This window comes from Pongo abelii, chromosome 7, assembly GCF_028885655.2.
Source record: "Pongo abelii isolate AG06213 chromosome 7, NHGRI_mPonAbe1-v2.0_pri, whole genome shotgun sequence".
NCBI classification, from domain to species: Eukaryota; Metazoa; Chordata; class Mammalia; order Primates; family Hominidae; genus Pongo; species Pongo abelii.
Window position 1 is genome coordinate 83,317,801 of NC_071992.2, and position 19,809 is coordinate 83,337,609.

The 19,809-nt window shown below is 36.5% G+C and overlaps 1 protein-coding gene across 4 annotated transcripts in view; it reads left to right on the forward strand.

The window, feature by feature from the left end:
- PREX2 (phosphatidylinositol-3,4,5-trisphosphate dependent Rac exchange factor 2) overlaps positions 1–19,809 on the forward strand; it is a 308,213-nt gene that overhangs the window by 241,607 nt on the left and 46,797 nt on the right. For all 4 annotated transcript variants that reach the window (XM_054561712.2, XM_024251586.3, XM_054561713.2 and 1 more), the window contains exons 36-37: positions 17,474–17,540; positions 18,117–18,307. In XM_054561712.2, coding sequence (XP_054417687.1) covers positions 17,474–17,540; positions 18,117–18,307 — 258 coding nt within the window. The remainder of the gene's footprint in view (positions 1–17,473; positions 17,541–18,116; positions 18,308–19,809) is intronic.

Here is a 19,809-nt window from a genome sequence, read left to right on the forward strand (position 1 = left end):
CAGCCAGAGCTTTTGATAGAAAAGCCATGATTTTAACTTAGAAGAAATTAATATGGATTTACTGAAACTCATGATTCGTGTAAAGAATAGAGCTTTAGATTTATAAAATTAGTTGCCTGGTTAAATGCCGCCCCACCTCCCCCCTACACCAAACTTCAAGTTAGGGGCACAGTTCTATGTTATGTAGATTCAAGTTTCTGAAATTCTGTCAGTCATTTAGGAAAAGAGTCAACACATTTTGGCTTGGCTTTTCATAATTTTAGTTAGAATGACATCCATTTCAATTTCCTTGGCCAATTCCTACCCATCTTTTCTCACATGCCCCTAAATTTGCCACCACTTTCCCCACTGAGGTCTTCCTACTCCCCTATATCAGTCTTTTAAAAATAATCCTATTCCATGACTCTATTATAACACTTAACTCATTATGCTTTATAATACTTTTTGTGTCTGTTTCTCTTTTCACCTTGTCTTTTTCGTTGTTGTTGTTTGTTGCTTGTTGACAAAGCAGCTACTAATAGATGATTATTAATAAATGTTTGTATGTATGTAAATACTCAAAAGCCAGGGCAACCAAACCAGGACACAAGATATAAACAGAGGCGGGTTCTTGACTCACATCATGATGACTTAGCAGGTGGGTCTTCCTAGCTCCTTCCATTCTGTTTTGTGAACTATTCTTTATGGCTTAACAATATTGTGCACCTGTATGCAAGCGCAGGAATGTGCACAGCACTGAGGATACAGAGATGAATCGGACAATTTGCTCTTGAGAATTTTAAAAGGAAGAGTCAATGAAACCAACAGGTTATTTTGAAATACTGTACCGAATGCCATGGCTGGTATAACAGGATGCCTGAGATGCCCGAGGAGCACAGAACAGGAGCATTTAGGAAACACTGAGGAGTCCGGGGACTGGGGGCAGTTATGACAGATGACTACTGGTGGGCCAGGTGGAGAGCGGTGGAGAAGCCGTTTCAGAGAGAGAAAACAATACAATCCAAGGTGTTGTGGGACTATAATATGTGGGAAGGGGCTGAAAGTGAAGTTGGAGGATTGAGGGGCAGGAGCTGGCCACAGAGGACCTCAGATGCCAGCCGAGACACTTCAGCAGAAGCCTGTAAATGAGGCAACTGGCTTGTGACTTCTAAATGGGGCAGGCCGGGGTCGGAGAGGATGCATATTCTCTGTGCACCCTGTGGTACCATTGAGGACAAATTAGGGGTGAGGAGAAGATGAGCCAGAGATAGTGGTTAGGAAACATAAAATATTTCAGGCAAGCGATAATAAGAGCCCTAATTAGATACAAATGGAGATGGAGTGGAAGAAAAAGGCAGAAGGAACTGAAATAGTTGGAGTCTTATTGTTACTTGAAAACAAAAGAAAGTATTTCTGGTGTGAGACTGTGAATCAGGCCCACTAAAGTGTTCCTGCTCTTGTAATGAATGTTCCTCATGCAATATTTCACATGGTCAGGGAAGAAGGATTCATCTGTATCAATTTTAAATGCCATTGAAATGCATTACCAGCCATATTCTTTGTATCAAATTCCAAAAAAAGTATCAAAATATATAGTACATAATATTATATATGGTAACATATAATTTTAACTGTATAATGATAAATATATATGTTTAAATATAAAATGTTTTAATAGAATAAAGCAGAACTTAGTATATTTTCTTTTGTCTATTTAAAATTAAGACATTTCAATCAAGCAGAATTGAAAGCCTATAGTTCTATTCCATTCATAATATATTTCATGTGATTGTAAAGGAAATCCCAGAACTTTGTGAGATTGTGTACACATTAATTCATAATCCCAGAACTTGGGAGATTGTGTACACATTAATATTTGAAAAAAGTCTGGGATGTGCTTCAGTTTCTGTAAACTTTGAACTTCATGTACTTGAGATATCAGTGAACTCAGATGTAAAATTAGATGCATTCAGAAAACACAATGAGAGATGACAGATGAACAAATCCCTTTCTAGTCTTAAGGAGAGGTATTTTCAGTAGATCTAATATGACTTTCATTGCATATCTTCTGAGCCAGGTAAGAAAAAATATAGAAATATGCTTAATAGACCAAATGACATTTAGGTTATGGGGAGAAAGTTTTCAATTTGTTTTGGGTAAATATGAAATTTCTGCAGTGGGGTGAGTGAGAAGACACAGAAAGTTAATGATGCGGAATTGCTGCATTCATATACTGGAAAATGGAGAGTTGGCCAAACTTGGATTCCAATCCTTAACCTTCCATTGACTAGCTTGAAAATATTAAGAAATTGCCCCGAACAGGCTTGATATTAATATTTTCAAGCCTGTTTTCTAATCTGTCTATTCAGGCTAGTGATGCTTCACAGACTGTCACGAGCATTAGCTCAGAAGAGGTATGTATCATCCTCAGTATTTGCCTAACATATAGAATGGCTAACCACAGAGATTTGTATCTGAAGATGGGTTTCATGGAAGGTAGCTTTCGTGGGTTTTTCTGCAGAGCAACTTACTCAGAGAACAAAATTAACATCAAGAGTTTCTCCAGGGTGCTTGGTGTTGAGGCAACAGGCCCCACTGAGTAGAAAAGACATAGAAGTAACTTGCATGAAATAGCTATGCAAAATGGAACTGGAAGAGTCTTGTTTGCATGCAGAGATGTTCCTGAGAATAATGTAGATACTGCATTTGATTTCACACTAGTAAACATTAAAAAGATAGAGGCAATTGTTAAAAAAAAAAAAAAACTATCCAGAGGAATGTACAGCTTTAGCTGTGCATCCAGTCCTGGATTTAGCCCAAAGACAGAAAAGATAGTTGCCCAGATCTGCTGACAACAATGATACAAAAGGCCTGCAAGTACCTCCAATGGGAGTATTTGAAGTAGGAACTTTTTATGCAATGTGTAATTGAAAGCTATTTGAAAAGCATCACAGTCAGGTCTGTTTTACTATGCCTTGAATGCTACCAGATTCTGTAGGCAGTTAATAAAGAATTGCTATTAAGTCATTTCTGTTATTTTGCAATCAAAAATAAAAGTTGTGGCCAGGTGCGGTGGCTCACACCTGTAATCCCAGAGCTTTGGGAGACTAAGGCAATAGGATCACTTGAGGGCAGGAGTTTGAGACCTGCCTGGGCAACATAGAGAGACCTTCACCCCTCATCTCTACAAAATTTTTTAAAAATTAGCCCCATGGTGGCACATGCCTATAGTCCCAACTACTCAGGTAGGTGAGGTGGGAGGATCACCTGAGCCCAGGAGTTTGAGGTTATAGCGAGCTATGATTGCGTCACTGCACTCCAGCCTGAATGACACAGTAAGGCCCCATCTCTTAAAAAAAAGTAGTGAATGAAATAGTAATTCCCCAAACTCAACATCTTTCCATGTACTTTTTTTTCCTTCAACTTTTAAGTTCTGGGATACATGTGCAGGATATGCAGGTTTGTTACATAGGTAAATGTGTGTCATGGTGGTTTACTGTACAGATTATCCCATCACCTAGATATTAGGCCCAGGATCCATTAGCTATTCTTCCTGCTGTTCTCCCTCCCACAACACCATACAACAGGCTCCAATGTGTGTTGTTCCCCCCACCCCCTTGCTCTATGTGTTCTTAGCATTTAGCTTCCACTTATAAGTGAAAACATGCAGTGTTTGGTTTTCTGTTCTGGCATGAGTTTGCTGAGGCTAATGGCTTCCAGCGTCATCCATGTCCCTGCAAAGGACATGATCTCATTCCTCTTTATGGCTGCATAGTATTCCATGGTTTATATATACCACATTTTCTTTATCCAGTCTATCACTGATGGACATTTGAGTTGATTCCATGTCTTTGCTATTGTGAATAGTGCTGCAATGAACATATATGTGCATGTATCTTTATAATACCTTTGGGTATATACCCAGTAATAGGATTGCTGGGTCAAATGGTATTTCTGCCTCTAGGTCTATTAGGAATTGCCATACTATCTTCTGCAATGGTCGAACTAATTTACACTCTCACCAACAGTGTAAAAGCGTTTCCTTTTTCTCTGCAACCTCGTCAGAATCTGTTGTTTTTGACTTTTTAATTGCCATTTTGACTGGTATGAGATGGTATCTCATTGTGGTTTTGATTTGTATTTGTCTAATGATCAGTGATGTTGAGCTTTTTTTCATAGGCTTGTTGGCCATATGTATGTCTTCTTCTGAGAACTATTTTTAAATGGGGTTGCTTGTTTTTTTTTTTTTTCTTTTAAATTTGTAGAGTCTGGATATTAGACCTTTGGCAGTTGGATAGATTGCAAAATTTTTCTTCAATTCTGCGGGTTGTCTGTTTGCTCTGATGATCATTTCTTTTGCTTTGTGGAAGCTCTTTCCATATATTTTAATAAACACTGCATATGCCAATATTTAAAGTTTTTAATAGAGAAACTAATAGCTAGTTTCTTGCTTGGTAATATATCTAATCCAGGTTGGAATGACAACATAGTTTACAGGGAAAAGTTGACATTTAAACTTTTATGTTTGCTTTAATAACGCTCTTGGTAGAAGAAAACAAATCTCATAGAGATATGTTTACAGTAAGGAAGGAAGAGATTTCAAAGCAATTTCTCCATAAAAACCCAGTGAAGTTGTATTGCAATCAATAAATTACATATAAAAACATCAATTTTATTTCTCTAATTTAGTTAATAATGTTAAACTATCATTTTTAAAAGTATGATTAAAAATTAAAATATTGCAGAGATGACAGATTTTAAATAAAGATGGCTACTTAAGTTTTTTTTCAGTTTTTATACACTTTTGGTTTATAATTAACAAACATTACTTCTTGTGATGTGGCCCTACTGTGCATGATGATCGTGCAACCGCATGTGACTTGTTGCTCTAGTCTCTACTCTGGTGAATAAGACAAAGGCTTTTGAATGTTTGTATGTCAGGGCAGTATAAATTGTTATACAGTTTGCATTGCCCAAATCTAGTTTTTAAATTCAATTTTAGACTTTTTTAGAAATCTAATTTGTAAATTCTCACTTACAATTTCTTTATTGAAGCCTGCAAGCTGTATTTTGAGTGACACTGAGCTAGGGGACATAGGTTGGGATTTTTTTTTAATGCTGCTGAGAGATGTAGCTTTGGCCTATTATGTATCTGTGTGTGTTCTTTAAACAGGGAAGGAAATTGGAAATTGAGCTGAGAGCAGATTCTGAAAGAGGGAGAACAAGTTTGCTTTATGCCCAGGTGAAAAAATGTCATTGAAAACAACACTGGGGAAGGGGTCACCCTATAGTAGAAAAGCAGGTGCAGAAAGAGCCAGTGTTAGCAGTTTCTGTTTTCCCATAAAGGAAAGGCTGCACAAGTTGGGTTCATCCAACACTTGCCAGGCAAAGAAGGACACGCCCCTGCCTCCTGAGTACTAGATGCATATTTCCTGCAGGAAGGAGCTTTGTCTCTTGTCTGCTGCTCTACAGAATATTGCTTTGTACCTTAATAGATGCTCAAAATATATTTGTTGAAATAATTGAATGAAAGTATTAAGAACACATCCTTATGTCCAGAATTCATAATGTGGGATTAGTATTTTTTGTTATTCTCATGTTTCTATTGTTGAATGCCACAGGGTTTCAGGAAGGTTAGACAGATTTTACAGTAGTTTATCAACAATAAGAACAAGTGAAAAAAAATCTCTTAAGTCTAACATCATTTACCTCCTCACTGGCAGAATCAATGATAAATAAGATTCTCTCTATTTCTCCTCTTCCCACCTTTTGTCTATTTTCTCCTCCTCTGTTTTCTTCTTTCATCAATTGTTTCTTTCATTCAACTACTATTCATATCTGCTGAGTAATCTCCCAACTGCTATTTCTATTGCTCATACCTCCCCCTCTTTTCAGGGAATTAAATACCTTTCCAGACTTAAATTCTATGATCAAAATGGGACATTCCTTTTCTCACCCTTAAGATTCTCCTTATGTCTTAAAGACTCTTCATTCACTTTGATTCTCTAATACGTCCTTGTCCTAGGGTGTTTTTCCAGCACTCTGCTAAACCTTTGTAGATCACTCACTGCACTGGATTATATCTTTATTTTCCTCTTTTCTAAACCACACCATTTGTTCTTTACAGATGAATATTGTCTTATTTTTACCTTTTTATCCCTAGCACTTGGCACTGCCTGATTTACGAATTATTTGTTTATGAACAAATAAGTGAATACACAAATCTGGAGTTCAGACTTATGAGTTTACAGATTTGGGTCCCTGAGAGGAAAGCAAGATGGCCTGGGAAAAGTTTCAAAGTGTGAATAGTGAGGCAAGCAGAACCTAAGAAAACAGATGCTTATGGGATAGGCAGTGAAGAGGACACAGAGTAGGTAAAGCAGGGAAAGTAGGTGAGCACCAACAAGGCACCAGGGCAAAGTCAAAAGGGCAAGGGAATAGAGAATTTGAAGGAGTGGGTGCTACATTTAAGAAGAGATTCAGGACATAATATCTAGAAAGTGTCCACTGGATTGGGCCAATGCAGTCATTGGCGTCCTTAGAGGGAATGGTTCTCGTAGGATGACAGTCCGCTGAGGAGAGTGGGTTGAAGATTTGGAAGTGGGATTAGCAGATTGGACTTCTTCGGGAGAAATTTTGAATGGAAAAGGAGAGGAGTTATTGGACTATGTCTAGAAGGGGCAGGGAGTGAATGAATATTTATTTCTTCACTAGAATGAACTTGGTCAAGCTTACATTTCCTTGCAGGGAAGACTCAATATCGCATGAGATTGTCCCTTGTTATTCATTATTAATTTTCATTTTGTCTTTAAATTATTTACTTTTGATTCATTAACAATATTTACTGAGCAACTGCTCTCTGTGGGGTAGTTTCCTAGGTATTGAGCTTATGGCGATAAACATGACAAAGTCCCTGTCCTCATGCAGAGTATGTTCAATTCCAACTATTCCTTTAAGATTCACCTTTGATCGGTCTGTTCATCTGAGGAGTGAAGTTACCAAACAGGTATCAAGAGGAAGCTTCAATTATTTGATATATTTCTTTTGCTGTATTCACAATGTCTCTAAATACTGCTAGTGACATCTTTCTAATGTCTGTATATCTATAATTCTAGCCATATTCCATTTTTCCTGGCTTTCCCTCTGTAGCAGATGTCTACAGTTATTTATAAGATGAGACTCATTCCTGAATCGTCTGCCTTAATATCTTAGAAGATGGTGACAATTCCCTACTGCTTCAGCTGGTTTGAATTAAGCACTTTGGAAGTTTAAAATAGGGTAGAGACCTGGTTTGTCTTTCTCAGTCAGCTATCTTTTTCCTATTATAGCTACAATTTATAAGAGAAATAGTGAAAAGGGATGTATGTTTTTTGATGGAGAAAATTTATTATGCTTGGCAGGTTTTTTTCTTGAGCAACAGCTACCATCCATGTGGATAATTTTCTGTATTTTTTGATATGAAATCTTACCTGAAAGAAGATACATTGTCCTTGGAAATCGTTTGGCACTATTATTCATCAATAAATTTTGGAAATTAATTATGCATTTAATTTATTCAACCAAAATATGTTGACCACTTACTGTGTACCTGGTGCTGTGTGATGGGATAAAAGAGAAACTGTACATTGTCTCTGTTTTCAAGGTACTTATGGTTTAGTGGGGAAAGAAAAATGTAAACAAATCCTTAAGGCACAGCAGATACTGAAGCAGTAGATACTGAAGTTAAGGGATGTGCTGGGTGCTGGGGTATAGGGAAAAACTACTGACTTGAAAGATACAAAGTTTGAGTGAGGAGGTGATGTGGAAGATGAGTCTGGAAGAATGAATAATAATAATAAGCAATGTTGAGTGACTTACTGTACTTAAGGACCTTGAATTTTGCCAAATAAAGGAAAGCTCAGCCTCTTATTGATTCTAGTGCAAAAGTATATAAGCTAAGAGTTAAGCACTTAAAATCTCAGTATAATAGCATGCAACCATATTTAGTCTTTTCTTAGTTAGAACTGAACAAGAATTTTGCTGTGTCATTTCTTGCTAGAGTAATTTATAGGTAAAATGGTGCTATTGTCATCACACTTATTGTGTGACTTGCAAGGGACCCTGACAATATTTTTCTCTTGACTATAGTTGTCTCTCACTGAAGGAGAGATTGGTAAGCATACTCACTCTCTAATTTTAAGTTCTGACGATGGTTAAATACCTTCCTTTAAGTATTATGTTTCAATGTTAATGGAGTTGTAGCTAATATTTATAAGCTTAAGAATAATTCCTCCTGCATATAAAGGATCCTCTTAAAAATGTGCATAATGATTTAATCTGTCTTTAAAATTAAACTTTGTAATACATTTTCCTCTGTTAGATTTTATATATATATATATATATATATATATATAGTTTCATAGTATAAGTATAGTAACTTCAACACTTTCTAGCTCTCATGAAATAAAGTTCGATTCAGTTCAATACTACATTAAGAAGTATTAGGTACATGCCATGTTTCAGGCACTCATTGCCTTGCATTATGGGATTACAAATTTAAAAAATGGGTCTCTGCCCACTGAGAGTGCATAATTTAGCACAAGGAACAGGATGAGTGCAACTCAGTATAATAGAGCTGGATAAATTTGTTTCAGTGGAGAAGTTCTCAAGATGTCACATTTGAGCTAAGTTTTGAAGAATCAGTAGAGTTTTGCCAAGCAGAAGGAGGTGAGAGGGAATTCCAGGCAGGAGAGAACCATAAGCAAAAAGGTGGGAAAACTTACATGTGGATGGTGTCATGGGGGAAATTGAGTAAGGACATGGCAGGGTATGGTGTTGAGAGACGGAATGGGAAGTTTGTTGGTAAATAATTAGGAAGGCCCTTGAATGCTTGGCTAAAATGTGAGGCTTTTGGCACTGGAGAAATTTAAATTATATTAAAGCAAGGTAATGAAATGATTATATTTATGCTTTACAAAGGTATTTTTAAAGATAGAGTCGAGTTAAATAGGGTATACAGAGAAAGGACGTGGTGGAAAAAGAGCCAACCCATGAACTTGCTATTCATAGTGTCATTGTAAGAATTTTATGATTTTAAACCTAAAAAGTTATTCTTTGGTATGAAAATGCAGAATTGTCTTGAAACACAGTTATCAAATTAAATAAAATTATTTTGAAATAATTGGCTTGACTTTAATGTTTTTGTATATGACTTGACTTTAATGTTTTTCCTAGGTATAATGAGATGTTTTGAAAGGATTTACTTCTTTTCCTGTCCATTTCCATGGAGATAATATTCCCTAATGGCAGGACATGGTGTTGCCATTGGAAAATATGTGTATATGCAGTATTTTAACAGTAGGTGACATCCACAGTGATATGTACATATCGCAGGAGCAGGAGAAGGAATGTCACCTTAGCAGAATCATAAAAGAGAGAGCAAAAATCAAAGTGGAGTGATGGAGCATTTGGAAAGCAGAGAATAGGATTTCACTAGTCAGGTCACTAATGGAGGCTTCTCAAAAAGGAGAAGAGTGAGAGTATTGACAGCAGTGAAGACTAGAGAGGTGTGTCTCCACTACCTCTCACAACATCATTACATTTTCAGGGTATAAAAGAAGTCAGGGAAATGCTTTTTTAAAAAATATGGTGAAGTCTTACTTTCTGTAGTCACATTTATTGTCTTGTGTTAATATTCTAGCAGGTTTTTTAAACACTCAAGTAGAAATGAAGCTGTTAATTGGTAATAGACAGTTCATTGACAACTGTGACCTTAGGTGCTCCATTTTTGACAGGCCAAAAGACATCCAGGAAAATCAAAGATTATCTCATTATTCAGAATTTCTCTTCACGTAACTTTAAGTAAAATGCATTCCAGAGAAGTCAATGCTGATGCTTATGGGCATGGGGAAGGTAGGTGGGATAGAGGTGCAAATTAATATTCTCCCACCTTCCCACTCATCATCGTGTATTCTTTAACCACATGTGGCCACAGGTTGAACCTGTCTGGTGATTTTCATTTATACAAGAGACCAGTGTCTCTTCATGAGAATTTTTTATAGATTTATATTTTCCTAATTTAGGTGCTGTAGTAGTCAAATTCAGTTTAACAGTGAAACTCATAGAGATACACAGTCACACCTGTAGTCAACTGCTGTACCATTATAATAATGACATATCTAATCATGTTTATAAATGATATCTGTAATTGATTAAACACTGTTACCATTCTTTTCTGAAATACAGAGTACTTGATCAAATCCAAAATACTTGTAAAATGCATAAAAGCAACCTAATACAGTTTATAATATTTTGGGATAGGAAGCAATATCAGAAGTATATATCTGTCTGACCAAGTGAGAACTTTCTGTAAATGATTATAAATATGGAGAATATCTCATAAGCAATGATCTAGAGAAGAAGCAAGAGTATAGCAGAAATCTGGGCTGAATAGTATAGTTCCTCCTTATTTACAAAGCACGAGACTCTTAGGCCTTAATCATCTCTCTGAAGAATTGGATATTCTCCACCATGCCAAGAAAAGGGGGGAAAAGTTTGCCAGATGAGAAGAATGCCATTTTTGTCATTGATTTAACTTCTGTATATTTCCTATGACAAAATAAATTGGTTTAAATATTTTAAATAAGGCAAGTGCATTGTCTTTCCTTGTGTGAAAAAGTGAACATCCCTAGAGCACCAGCTTAACCCTATTGAGCTAGGATTCTCATTACTTACCCATTTGATAAAGCACTTTCCTAATTCTTAAATTAGTATGTTAACTTACGTAACTGTCTAAACCATTCTCAGCGTTCCTCAGACTCCTTTACTCTGTCTCATGGCAAACATCAATTCCCTATTTATATCACCACAGTCTTGTTTTGAATGCTGAATGATTCTTTCCTTTTTAGGGTCTCTTGCAGCATTCAGTTCTCTAAATTTTCATATTTGATGAGTCATGTATTTCCTCTCTTTCATCCTTTTGTTTTTCCTTTTCCTGCTGATAGCTAAGTGTTAATTTTGTAGTGCTTCTTCACTGCTTACCAAGTTAATTACAAATCTTTGGTTTGATATTTAATTTCCTTATAATGTGGATTCAGCCTACTTAGCCAGCCTTCTCTCTCTCTCTACCTTACATGAACCCAGTCTTCAGTCACATTGGCTCCACTCGTTCTGTACCTGCTCTGTTGTTTAGGGCATTGCTTCCACTTGAAATACAGCTTTCCCAGTTTGACCTGTCAGAATTCTACCCATGCATCAAAGTCTAACTCCTATGCCATATTCTTATGTGGCCTTCCTTCTATAGACCCAATGACTCTTTATACCTTTAATTTCACCTGTCACTTCCCTGCCTTGCATTATAAATACCTGTGTTTTTGTCTTCTTGATTAGATGGTATGCAATAAATGCCAAGATTTGTTTCATTGTAGTTTTTTGACCGGATATATTTATACCACTGCTTACTATAACTTGCATTTTACCACCTCTCTCATTGGTATTTTATCCTATAGGGACTAAATGAAAGAAATAGTGTCATAATATATTTATTTTACATGGTAGAGTTAACCGACGAAGTTATGACAACCAGGCCTGCTGTATGCCAGCATGAAAGGAAATGTACTCTGCAGCCCATATAAAATAGTAGCCATACTTTCAAAATGTCTTAATAAGATTTTCTATACTCAAAGGACCATGATGTCATTCTTACTGACCTCAGAAGCATAATAAAATATGGTTAGTTTTGGCATTCATCAAATTTTGCCATTAACTTTTCCCATAAAATTTGATTAAGGAGCATTGCAAGACTTTTTTAATTAAGGAAAGTGCTTTGGAAATTTATGTCCTGTCCACGGTTTGTCAAATTCTGAAAGATACTGAAGTTCTACAGATACCTGTAAACATTATGATTGGTAAAATATCTGAACAATTTTTTCTGATGAGGAATACCTGAAATTAGTTGTAGCCTCAAGCATAAATTCTTATTTTAAAAAATAATTGAATTAAAAAATTATTGGCTATTTATATTACATAGGAGTATCAAAGTGGCTTTATTTTCTGGTTATTTCTCTGGACTTCATCCGTGCATAGATATGCTTTATAATATTTTGTTGCTTTCCATTATCATGGATTAACAAATCTTAACTACTAGCACAAGTCTGGATGAGCCAATATATCTAATTCTAAATTTTCAGTAAACATTTGTCTTTTAAGAGTATTTTAAATGTTTAAAAAAATGTGTAAAAAAAGCTTAATAAACATTGGATGTTTTTCTGTCTTAGTTCTGCTATATAGCAGGGTTTTTCTGTTTTGTTTTGTTTTTTTAGATGGAGTCTTGCTCTGTTGCCCAGGCTGGAGTGCAATGGCGCGATCTCAGCTCACTGCAACCTCTGCCTCCTGGGTTCAAGCAATTCTCCTGCCTCAGCCTCCTGAGTAGCTGGGATTACAGGCACTCACCACCACACCTAGCTAATTTTTGTATTTTTAGTAGAGACAGGGTTTCACCATGTTGGTCAGGTTGGTTTCGAACTCCTGACCTCGTGATCCACCCACCTTAGCCTCCCAAAGTGCTAGGATTACAGGTGTGAGCCACCGTGCCCAGCCTATAGCAGTTTTAAAAAGGCAGATTGTTGCTAAATAAAGTTTCACTTGATGTGGGCTACACTTTAAACCTTTAAAAGTTATTTCTGTAACTTATTTTTTCTTTAAACATTTGCACCATTGAATAGTTGAAGACTTGTATCAAGTCAATTTAAGTGAATGTAGCAGAATCAGATCAACATGATCTAAACAGCTCTTAACTGGCTGAATCAATGACAACTTTTTTTTTTTTTTTTTTTCCAAGGAACATCTTTTTCAGAAAGAAGAGAGTGCTCCATGCAACCAGCTGTTTCTGTAGCAATGCTTCCCTTAGGTGGTACTGATGAGCTATGGGCTGCTTTTACAGAATAGTTTTCTTCCCAGATAATTCAAGGTTTAGAAGAGCTGCACCTAGTTAAGCCCTTTAAATGACAGTCTTCTTTCCTTTACCCTGAAAAACAGTCTTTTCTTTTTAGGCCTAAATTCTACTTGCACACTGATCATGAAATTACATAGATTCCAAATATCTACCTTAATTTTTATTTCTTAACATGTGTCATAAAATATTTTAGATTACCCCCACAGAAAGCAGGAAGGCTTTGGCCTTAATGTTATGCCTTATCATGGCTAAAAATTGTCCAATGATGCTTCCCACTGTGTGTACTTGAGTTATAGTTATTATTGTCTATTGAATGAGTCCTATATGCTTATCACACTAATTTCATATGCATTAATTTAATCTTCAACATCATGCTATGTCAGACAATTCTAATATCCATTTTGAAAATAAGAAAACTGACAGTATGACAGGGTAAATAATTTGACTGTGACCTGTATACTATTTTTTACCACATTGCTTTTTCTACCAAGTTTACTTGAGAAAAGGCATGAGGACATCTGATCAAGGTACTTCTGTGGGTTCCAGCTTTGAGATGCTGCCTCTGTTCCAAGCATGTAACAAATGCTAGATAAAATATGAGGATAGAAAATGCAAGAATCACAGCTGGGCTCAAAACAGTTTGTTATCTCTGTGGCCCAGGAATGGAAATGAAATGCAAGTGATGAGTTGTGGGCTACGCTGAGGCCTCTGGCCTGCTGGACTCTGGAGGTGGACAGAGGGGGCTGGGACAGTGTCTGCAGGGTAATGGGACATGAACGTTATTGTACACTAGGTGGAAAATCCAGAGCTAGCCTCACCATTTGAAACCAGGTAGTAGAGAACTCCACTTCTGAATGAAGTATGACAGTATGAAAAATCTGCTGATCACTGTTGCTTGAGACTAGCTTTTGTGATGCTTGGTGTTTAAGATGGGAAGAGGAAGTTGTTTTAGGCATGGCCCTAAACTACTGAACCAAACTCAACCAAATCATTCACTAGTTCAGGGACATGACTGGTGATAATCCAGATGTCAAAACAATGTCATAGATCAGATATACAACTGCTTACAAATGTGTGATCCTGGGCAAACCATTTTTAAGAGAAGGATGATGAGAGAGAGAGAGGATGGAGCTATATCAAAAAAACTAAATAAAAATAATTAAAAACCATCCCACTTCAAATGAACTTACAAAACATAATTCGAAAGCACATGAGGAAACCTAGCAGTAAGAAAGATAGCCAACAAAATGGACCGTTAAAATGAATTTTCCCCAGAAGATTTAATAGATTGAAACAGCCTTGCAAAGTCTATTTTGGATGCCCAAAGGAATGCCATTGTATTAGTCTGTTCTTCTGTTGCTAATAAAGACATACTTGAGACTGGGTAATTTATAAAGGAAAAAGGTTTAATGGACCCTTAGTTCCATGTGGCTGGGGAGGCCTCACAATCATGGCTGAAGGCAAATGAAGAGCAAAGTCACATCTTACATGGAGGCAAGCAAGAGAGCTTGTGCAGGGGAACTCTCATATACAAAACCATCAGATCTTGTGAGACTTACTCACCACCAGGAGAACAGTATGGGGGAAACAACCCCCATGATTCAATTATCTCCATCTGGCCGCACCCTTGACATGTAAGGATTATAACAATTCATAAGATTTGGGTGGGGACACAGCCAAACCATATCAGCCATCCATAAAGAAACAAAAATGTCAAATTATTATTTATTTACAAATATTTATTAAGATCATACTATGTTCCACATACTATTACAGGTGCTAGGGATGCAGAAATGAATAAAAATAAATAAAATCCGTAGCTACTAGAGGATTTGCATTCTAGTGGGGAGTTTACATTTTAGTGGCAGAAATGTAATAAGAATAGGTGAACAGGAGGCTTCCACTGTATCTGTAATATTTTATTTATTTAAAAGGTGAAGCAAAAGAGCATAATGCTCAGACTTGTTAAAGCATGGTGCATAAGTGGGTTTTCACAGTTTAATCCTACGTAAGTACCTGTACAATTGAAATGAAAGGACACACAGACCTTTCAGTAGAACATGAATTGTTGGACATAGCAATAATATTTAAAACGTCCAGTCTTCTGGCAATGAGGCCAGTTCCATGGCCGTTTACCTCTATGGCTCCCAACTTGCTTCGGGTAAAACCTTATCAGGGCCTGTAAGGTCCTGGGGTCTACCTTTCTGGCCTAACTTGCTCTTTCACTCTGCCCCAGCTCCTGCCCCATTGCATGTACCTCACACAATTCAATCTCATTTCCTTTTAGGATGATATCACTCCTCTCGGATTATATCTCTTTCAGATATTGGGGAAAATCTTGAAAATTTTAAAATGATGTCTCAAATGAGACCTTTGATTTTCATCATGGAAATAATCCCTCAGTCTTTTATTTTGCTCTCAATCTAGTGCTTTTAATAGACACTAATTCACTCAGCTAGATAGAACTGTATTTCATGGCACTTGATGGATGTTCCACTTTGCAGTGGCTCATGTCACCGTGACCCAGTCTGGTGGGTTGCTGCCTGGGGTTGCTGTAGCCCCCACACTCCCATCAGTGTTGTGTGCTTAGGCTGAGGGAACTGCAGATGGTACCTGGAAATCTCTTAGGAATGCAAAGAGAGTTATAATGAGTAACAGCCAATCTTGGATGCTGAGTTGTTTACAAAACTTTTTGAGGAGGGTTCAATATGTATTTTAGACAAGAAGGAACTGCTTCTCAATAAGGATGAGCATAATTGTCATTTTGGAAGTTAGTCTTTAGAGCTAAAGCATTCGTAATTTAAAGTGTAAAGCTTGACTAATCCATGTTACTTTATTTTAAAAAGACAAAACACTATTGCTAGTAATGGGAATATCACTCTGTGTGGGTGTGAACACATATGTTCAGTGGGACTCAAAAAACCCACGCAGGGTATAGCATTGTCCCTCACTGATTTTGCCCAATTATACTGTGAATTTGATAATAATTTACCAACACTTTGAAGTCCTACAGATGCTCTGAAACAACAATATAATCAGCTTTTATTTGAATATCTAATATGACAACTCACTCTAATATCATGGGACTTATTTTGTTCCACCGACATTAAAATGTCACATTCTAGAAATGTGAAGTTTGTCACCTCATCAAAAATAGATACTAGATAGTCAATTTGAATGTATTTAATGCCATTGAACTGTATGTTTGAGAATGTTCAAAATGGCATAATATGCAGCTATAAAAAACAATGAGATTATGTCCCTTGTAGCAACATGGATGGAGCTGCAGGCATTATCCTAAGTGAAATAACTCAGAAACAGAAAATGTAATACCATATGTTCCCACTTACACAGAGATAGAAGCAATAGACACTGAGGGTTGTAAAGCAATAGACACTTTTCATAACCCCCTTCCCAACCTCTTCCCACTTGTGGAGAGGTTAGGAAGGAGATGAGGGTTGAAAACTTACCTATTAGGTACAATGGTCACTATTTGAGTGATGGGTACAGTAGAAGCCGAAATCCCACCATTATGTAATATATCCATGTAAAAAACATGTATGTATACCCTCTGAATCTAAAACAAACTAAATTAAAAGAATGGTTAAAATGCTAAATTTTGTATTATACTGTGTACATTTTACCATCACTAAAAAAAATAGATACTAGGTCAAGTAAAATGTAACTATTTTATCTCCATAGATGATTCCCTTAAAATTTCTGATTAGTATTGAGCTACAAGCAAAGCAAACACAGCGATAATTATTTGGAAATTGCTGTAATTATTGCAGGCCACTAGGATTCCACTTTGCATATTAAAATGGCTATTTTAATACACAAAATGGCATGGAATACTATACAGCCATAAAATAGAATGAGATCATATCCTTTGCAGTGTGTCCTTTGTTTTTTGCACAAAGTGTATTAGGCCACTAGCATTCCACTTTGTGTGTTGAAATAGTCATTACCATATTGTATCCTGGTAATAAAAAAGAGCCATTGAACCCTCAGAGAGAGTTTCACTTCTAATCGGAGCATAACTTGGTGCTGGAAAGAATTGCCTCAGTGTTCTGTTTAAAATTAGGTTTTTATGAGCATTAGTTTCATAATCTTTCTCACAATAAATGAAAATTGGATAATGTTCTTCAATAGTCACAAAAATGTATTTCTTCAACTTTTTAATAATATTGATCATTATAAATATTAATAAGCACTTATTCTGTGCTATGCACTGTTCTACATATTTTATCTGCATTAACTCATTTAATCTTGGCAGTCTTATGAAGTAGAAGCCAATGCTTTCCTCAAATTACAAATGAGAAGACTAAGCATAGACAAGTGATCTCTCCAAGACCACACAATTTGTAATAGACCCAGTGGTAATTTTAACCATCTTTTTAAAACGGAAACCTATTGACATTTGTGCAACCCCAACCTTCTAATGTTCAATGCTTTTGTTTATTCACTTGTTTTTAAAAGGAAGTCAGTGATTCTTGAACATCTTCATGCATATTATGTCTTTTCCTAACAACAAATGATAATTTATTTCTTGGATTCTTACAGGGCATTCTACTTGGACAAGTCAAATTCACCACCAAACTCCACATCCAAAGCTGCCTATGTAGATAAGGTAAAAACAGATGATTATATTTATTGGTGCTTTTTAATTTAAATATCTCCCTTATTTAATTTTCTGCTGTTGTTCTGCAGAAAAATTGATCTAAGTAGTTTTAATCTAAGTAGGGAGCTAGTCTGTCATGAGACAGTCTCTTCTTCTATTTATTTTATTTATTTATTCATTTATTTATTTTTATACTTTAAGTTCTGGGGTACACACGCAGAACATGCAGTTTTGTTACATAGGTATACATGTTCCATGGTGGTTTGCTGCACCCATCAACCCATCACCTACATTTAGATCAGTTTGATTTTGAGGATGATGTTTACTTATTTATTCAAGTTTACTTGGCACTGAATCCATGCAAAGGATTGCAGTTAGTGCTATTGGCTGTGTAATATCATAAAGTGTTCAGGTCAGAGACATATGAGTAATTAGAAATTTTTGTAGTCTCTAATTCCGTTACCACCAAAACAAAATGATATTTTAGACTATTCTTTAACAGCTATACCAACTGTGAATTTTAACCCATCTAACAGGATTTTACTAAACATGTTGAACTTGACGTTCATCACTTTTTTTCTGCAGCTAATGAGGCCTCTCAATGCTTTGGATGAACTTTACCGACTGGTAGCCTCGTTTATCAGATCCAAGCGCACAGCTGCCTGTGCAAACACAGCTTGCAGTGCCTCTGGGGTTGGACTGCTGTCAGTTTCCTCGGAACTGTGCAACAGGCTAGGCGCCTGCCACATCATCATGTGCAGCAGCGGTGTGCATCGGTATGTGACCCTCCCGCCTTGCTTGCCTCTTCGTTAGATCACACTTTATTTGATGGTTTTTGTTTACATTTTGGCTTCACAAAATTAAAACTGGAAACATTCGAAGACTCAGGTATATTTGGAATAAGATTTTGGACGTTTTCTGGTTTTAATTCTTGTATTTTCAGTGACTATTTAGTCATACACATGAAGGCAATCCCACGTTTATATCATTGTGGCCCAAAATCTTATCATAGTTGCATTTATATTAACATACTTGCATTTTAGGTAAAAATGTGCATTCATTTTATTCACTAGAGAAATTAGTAGGAGCTGACTCATCCAGCTCAACAAAACTGGTTTTCTCACTGCCTTTGATAGACATTCCACTCTTCAGTGGTTCCAATCCTTACACCCCAAGTGTTGTGAGCTAGATGCTGCTTGGAGTTGCAACTGCTTTCTAACTACTGGTAAAATTATGGTCCAGGAGCTCACACAATGTGCTGTTCCAGAAAATGTAAGGGGAAATACTTGATGGGTTCTTTTCAGGTGGTTTATCTTAGGCAACTGTGGTCTGTCTGGGGCAGCCAAGATAGGCATATAAATTCCTATAGATACATCAGACTTAGACTCAAAGTGCGAGTGGGAATCCCTGAGTCAAGTCCCTCTTCATAATCATATGCTGTCGCCTCTCCATTGCCACAAGGAAATAGAATCAAGTAAATGGAAATAATAGGACAGAATTTTAGTGTTTGCTTTAATCTAAGTAGGGAGCTAGTCTGTCATGAGACAGTCTCTTCTTCTGTTTATTTATTTTTGTCATACTTTAAGTTCTGGGGTACATGCACAGAACATGCAGTTTTGTTACATAGGTATACATGAGCCATGGTGGTTTGCTGCACCCATCAACCCATCACCTACATTAGGTCGGTTTGATTTTGATGATGGTGTTTACTTATTTATTCAAATTTATTTGGCACTGAATCCATGCAAAGGATTTCAGTTAGTGCTATTGGCTGTGTAATATCATAAAGTGTTCATGTCAGAGACATAAAGCTTGAAGAGCAAGCAAAAAAATTTTCAAAAATATTAACAAAAATAACATAACGATAAAAGTACACACACATACAACACACACAACTCAAGAAAACATAAATGGCCTAGGGAAGCTACAGCTAAAGAGTAGGATTCAGAGGGAGAATAGATTTTGAGATGGTTAGATATGGGAACTCTTCATGGAGAAAGTGATGTTTGAATTGGGTTTTCATGGATCAGGTTATAGAGGCAGAAAAGAAAGAAAGGTCATTGAAGGCAGCAGCCTCTCCATCTGGGAAACTCCATTTTGACTTGAGATGGCCACATTCTAGTTTTCAGGCCCTATGCAGCATGAATGTGCTTATGAAAAATGGCAAGAGTATTTCTCTTAAAAGAACGTTAATTTTTTGTGGTTGGCAAAATATGCAGAATTTTTCACTTTAATTTTCTTTTCTTTTATATTCATTTATTTATTTATTATTATTATT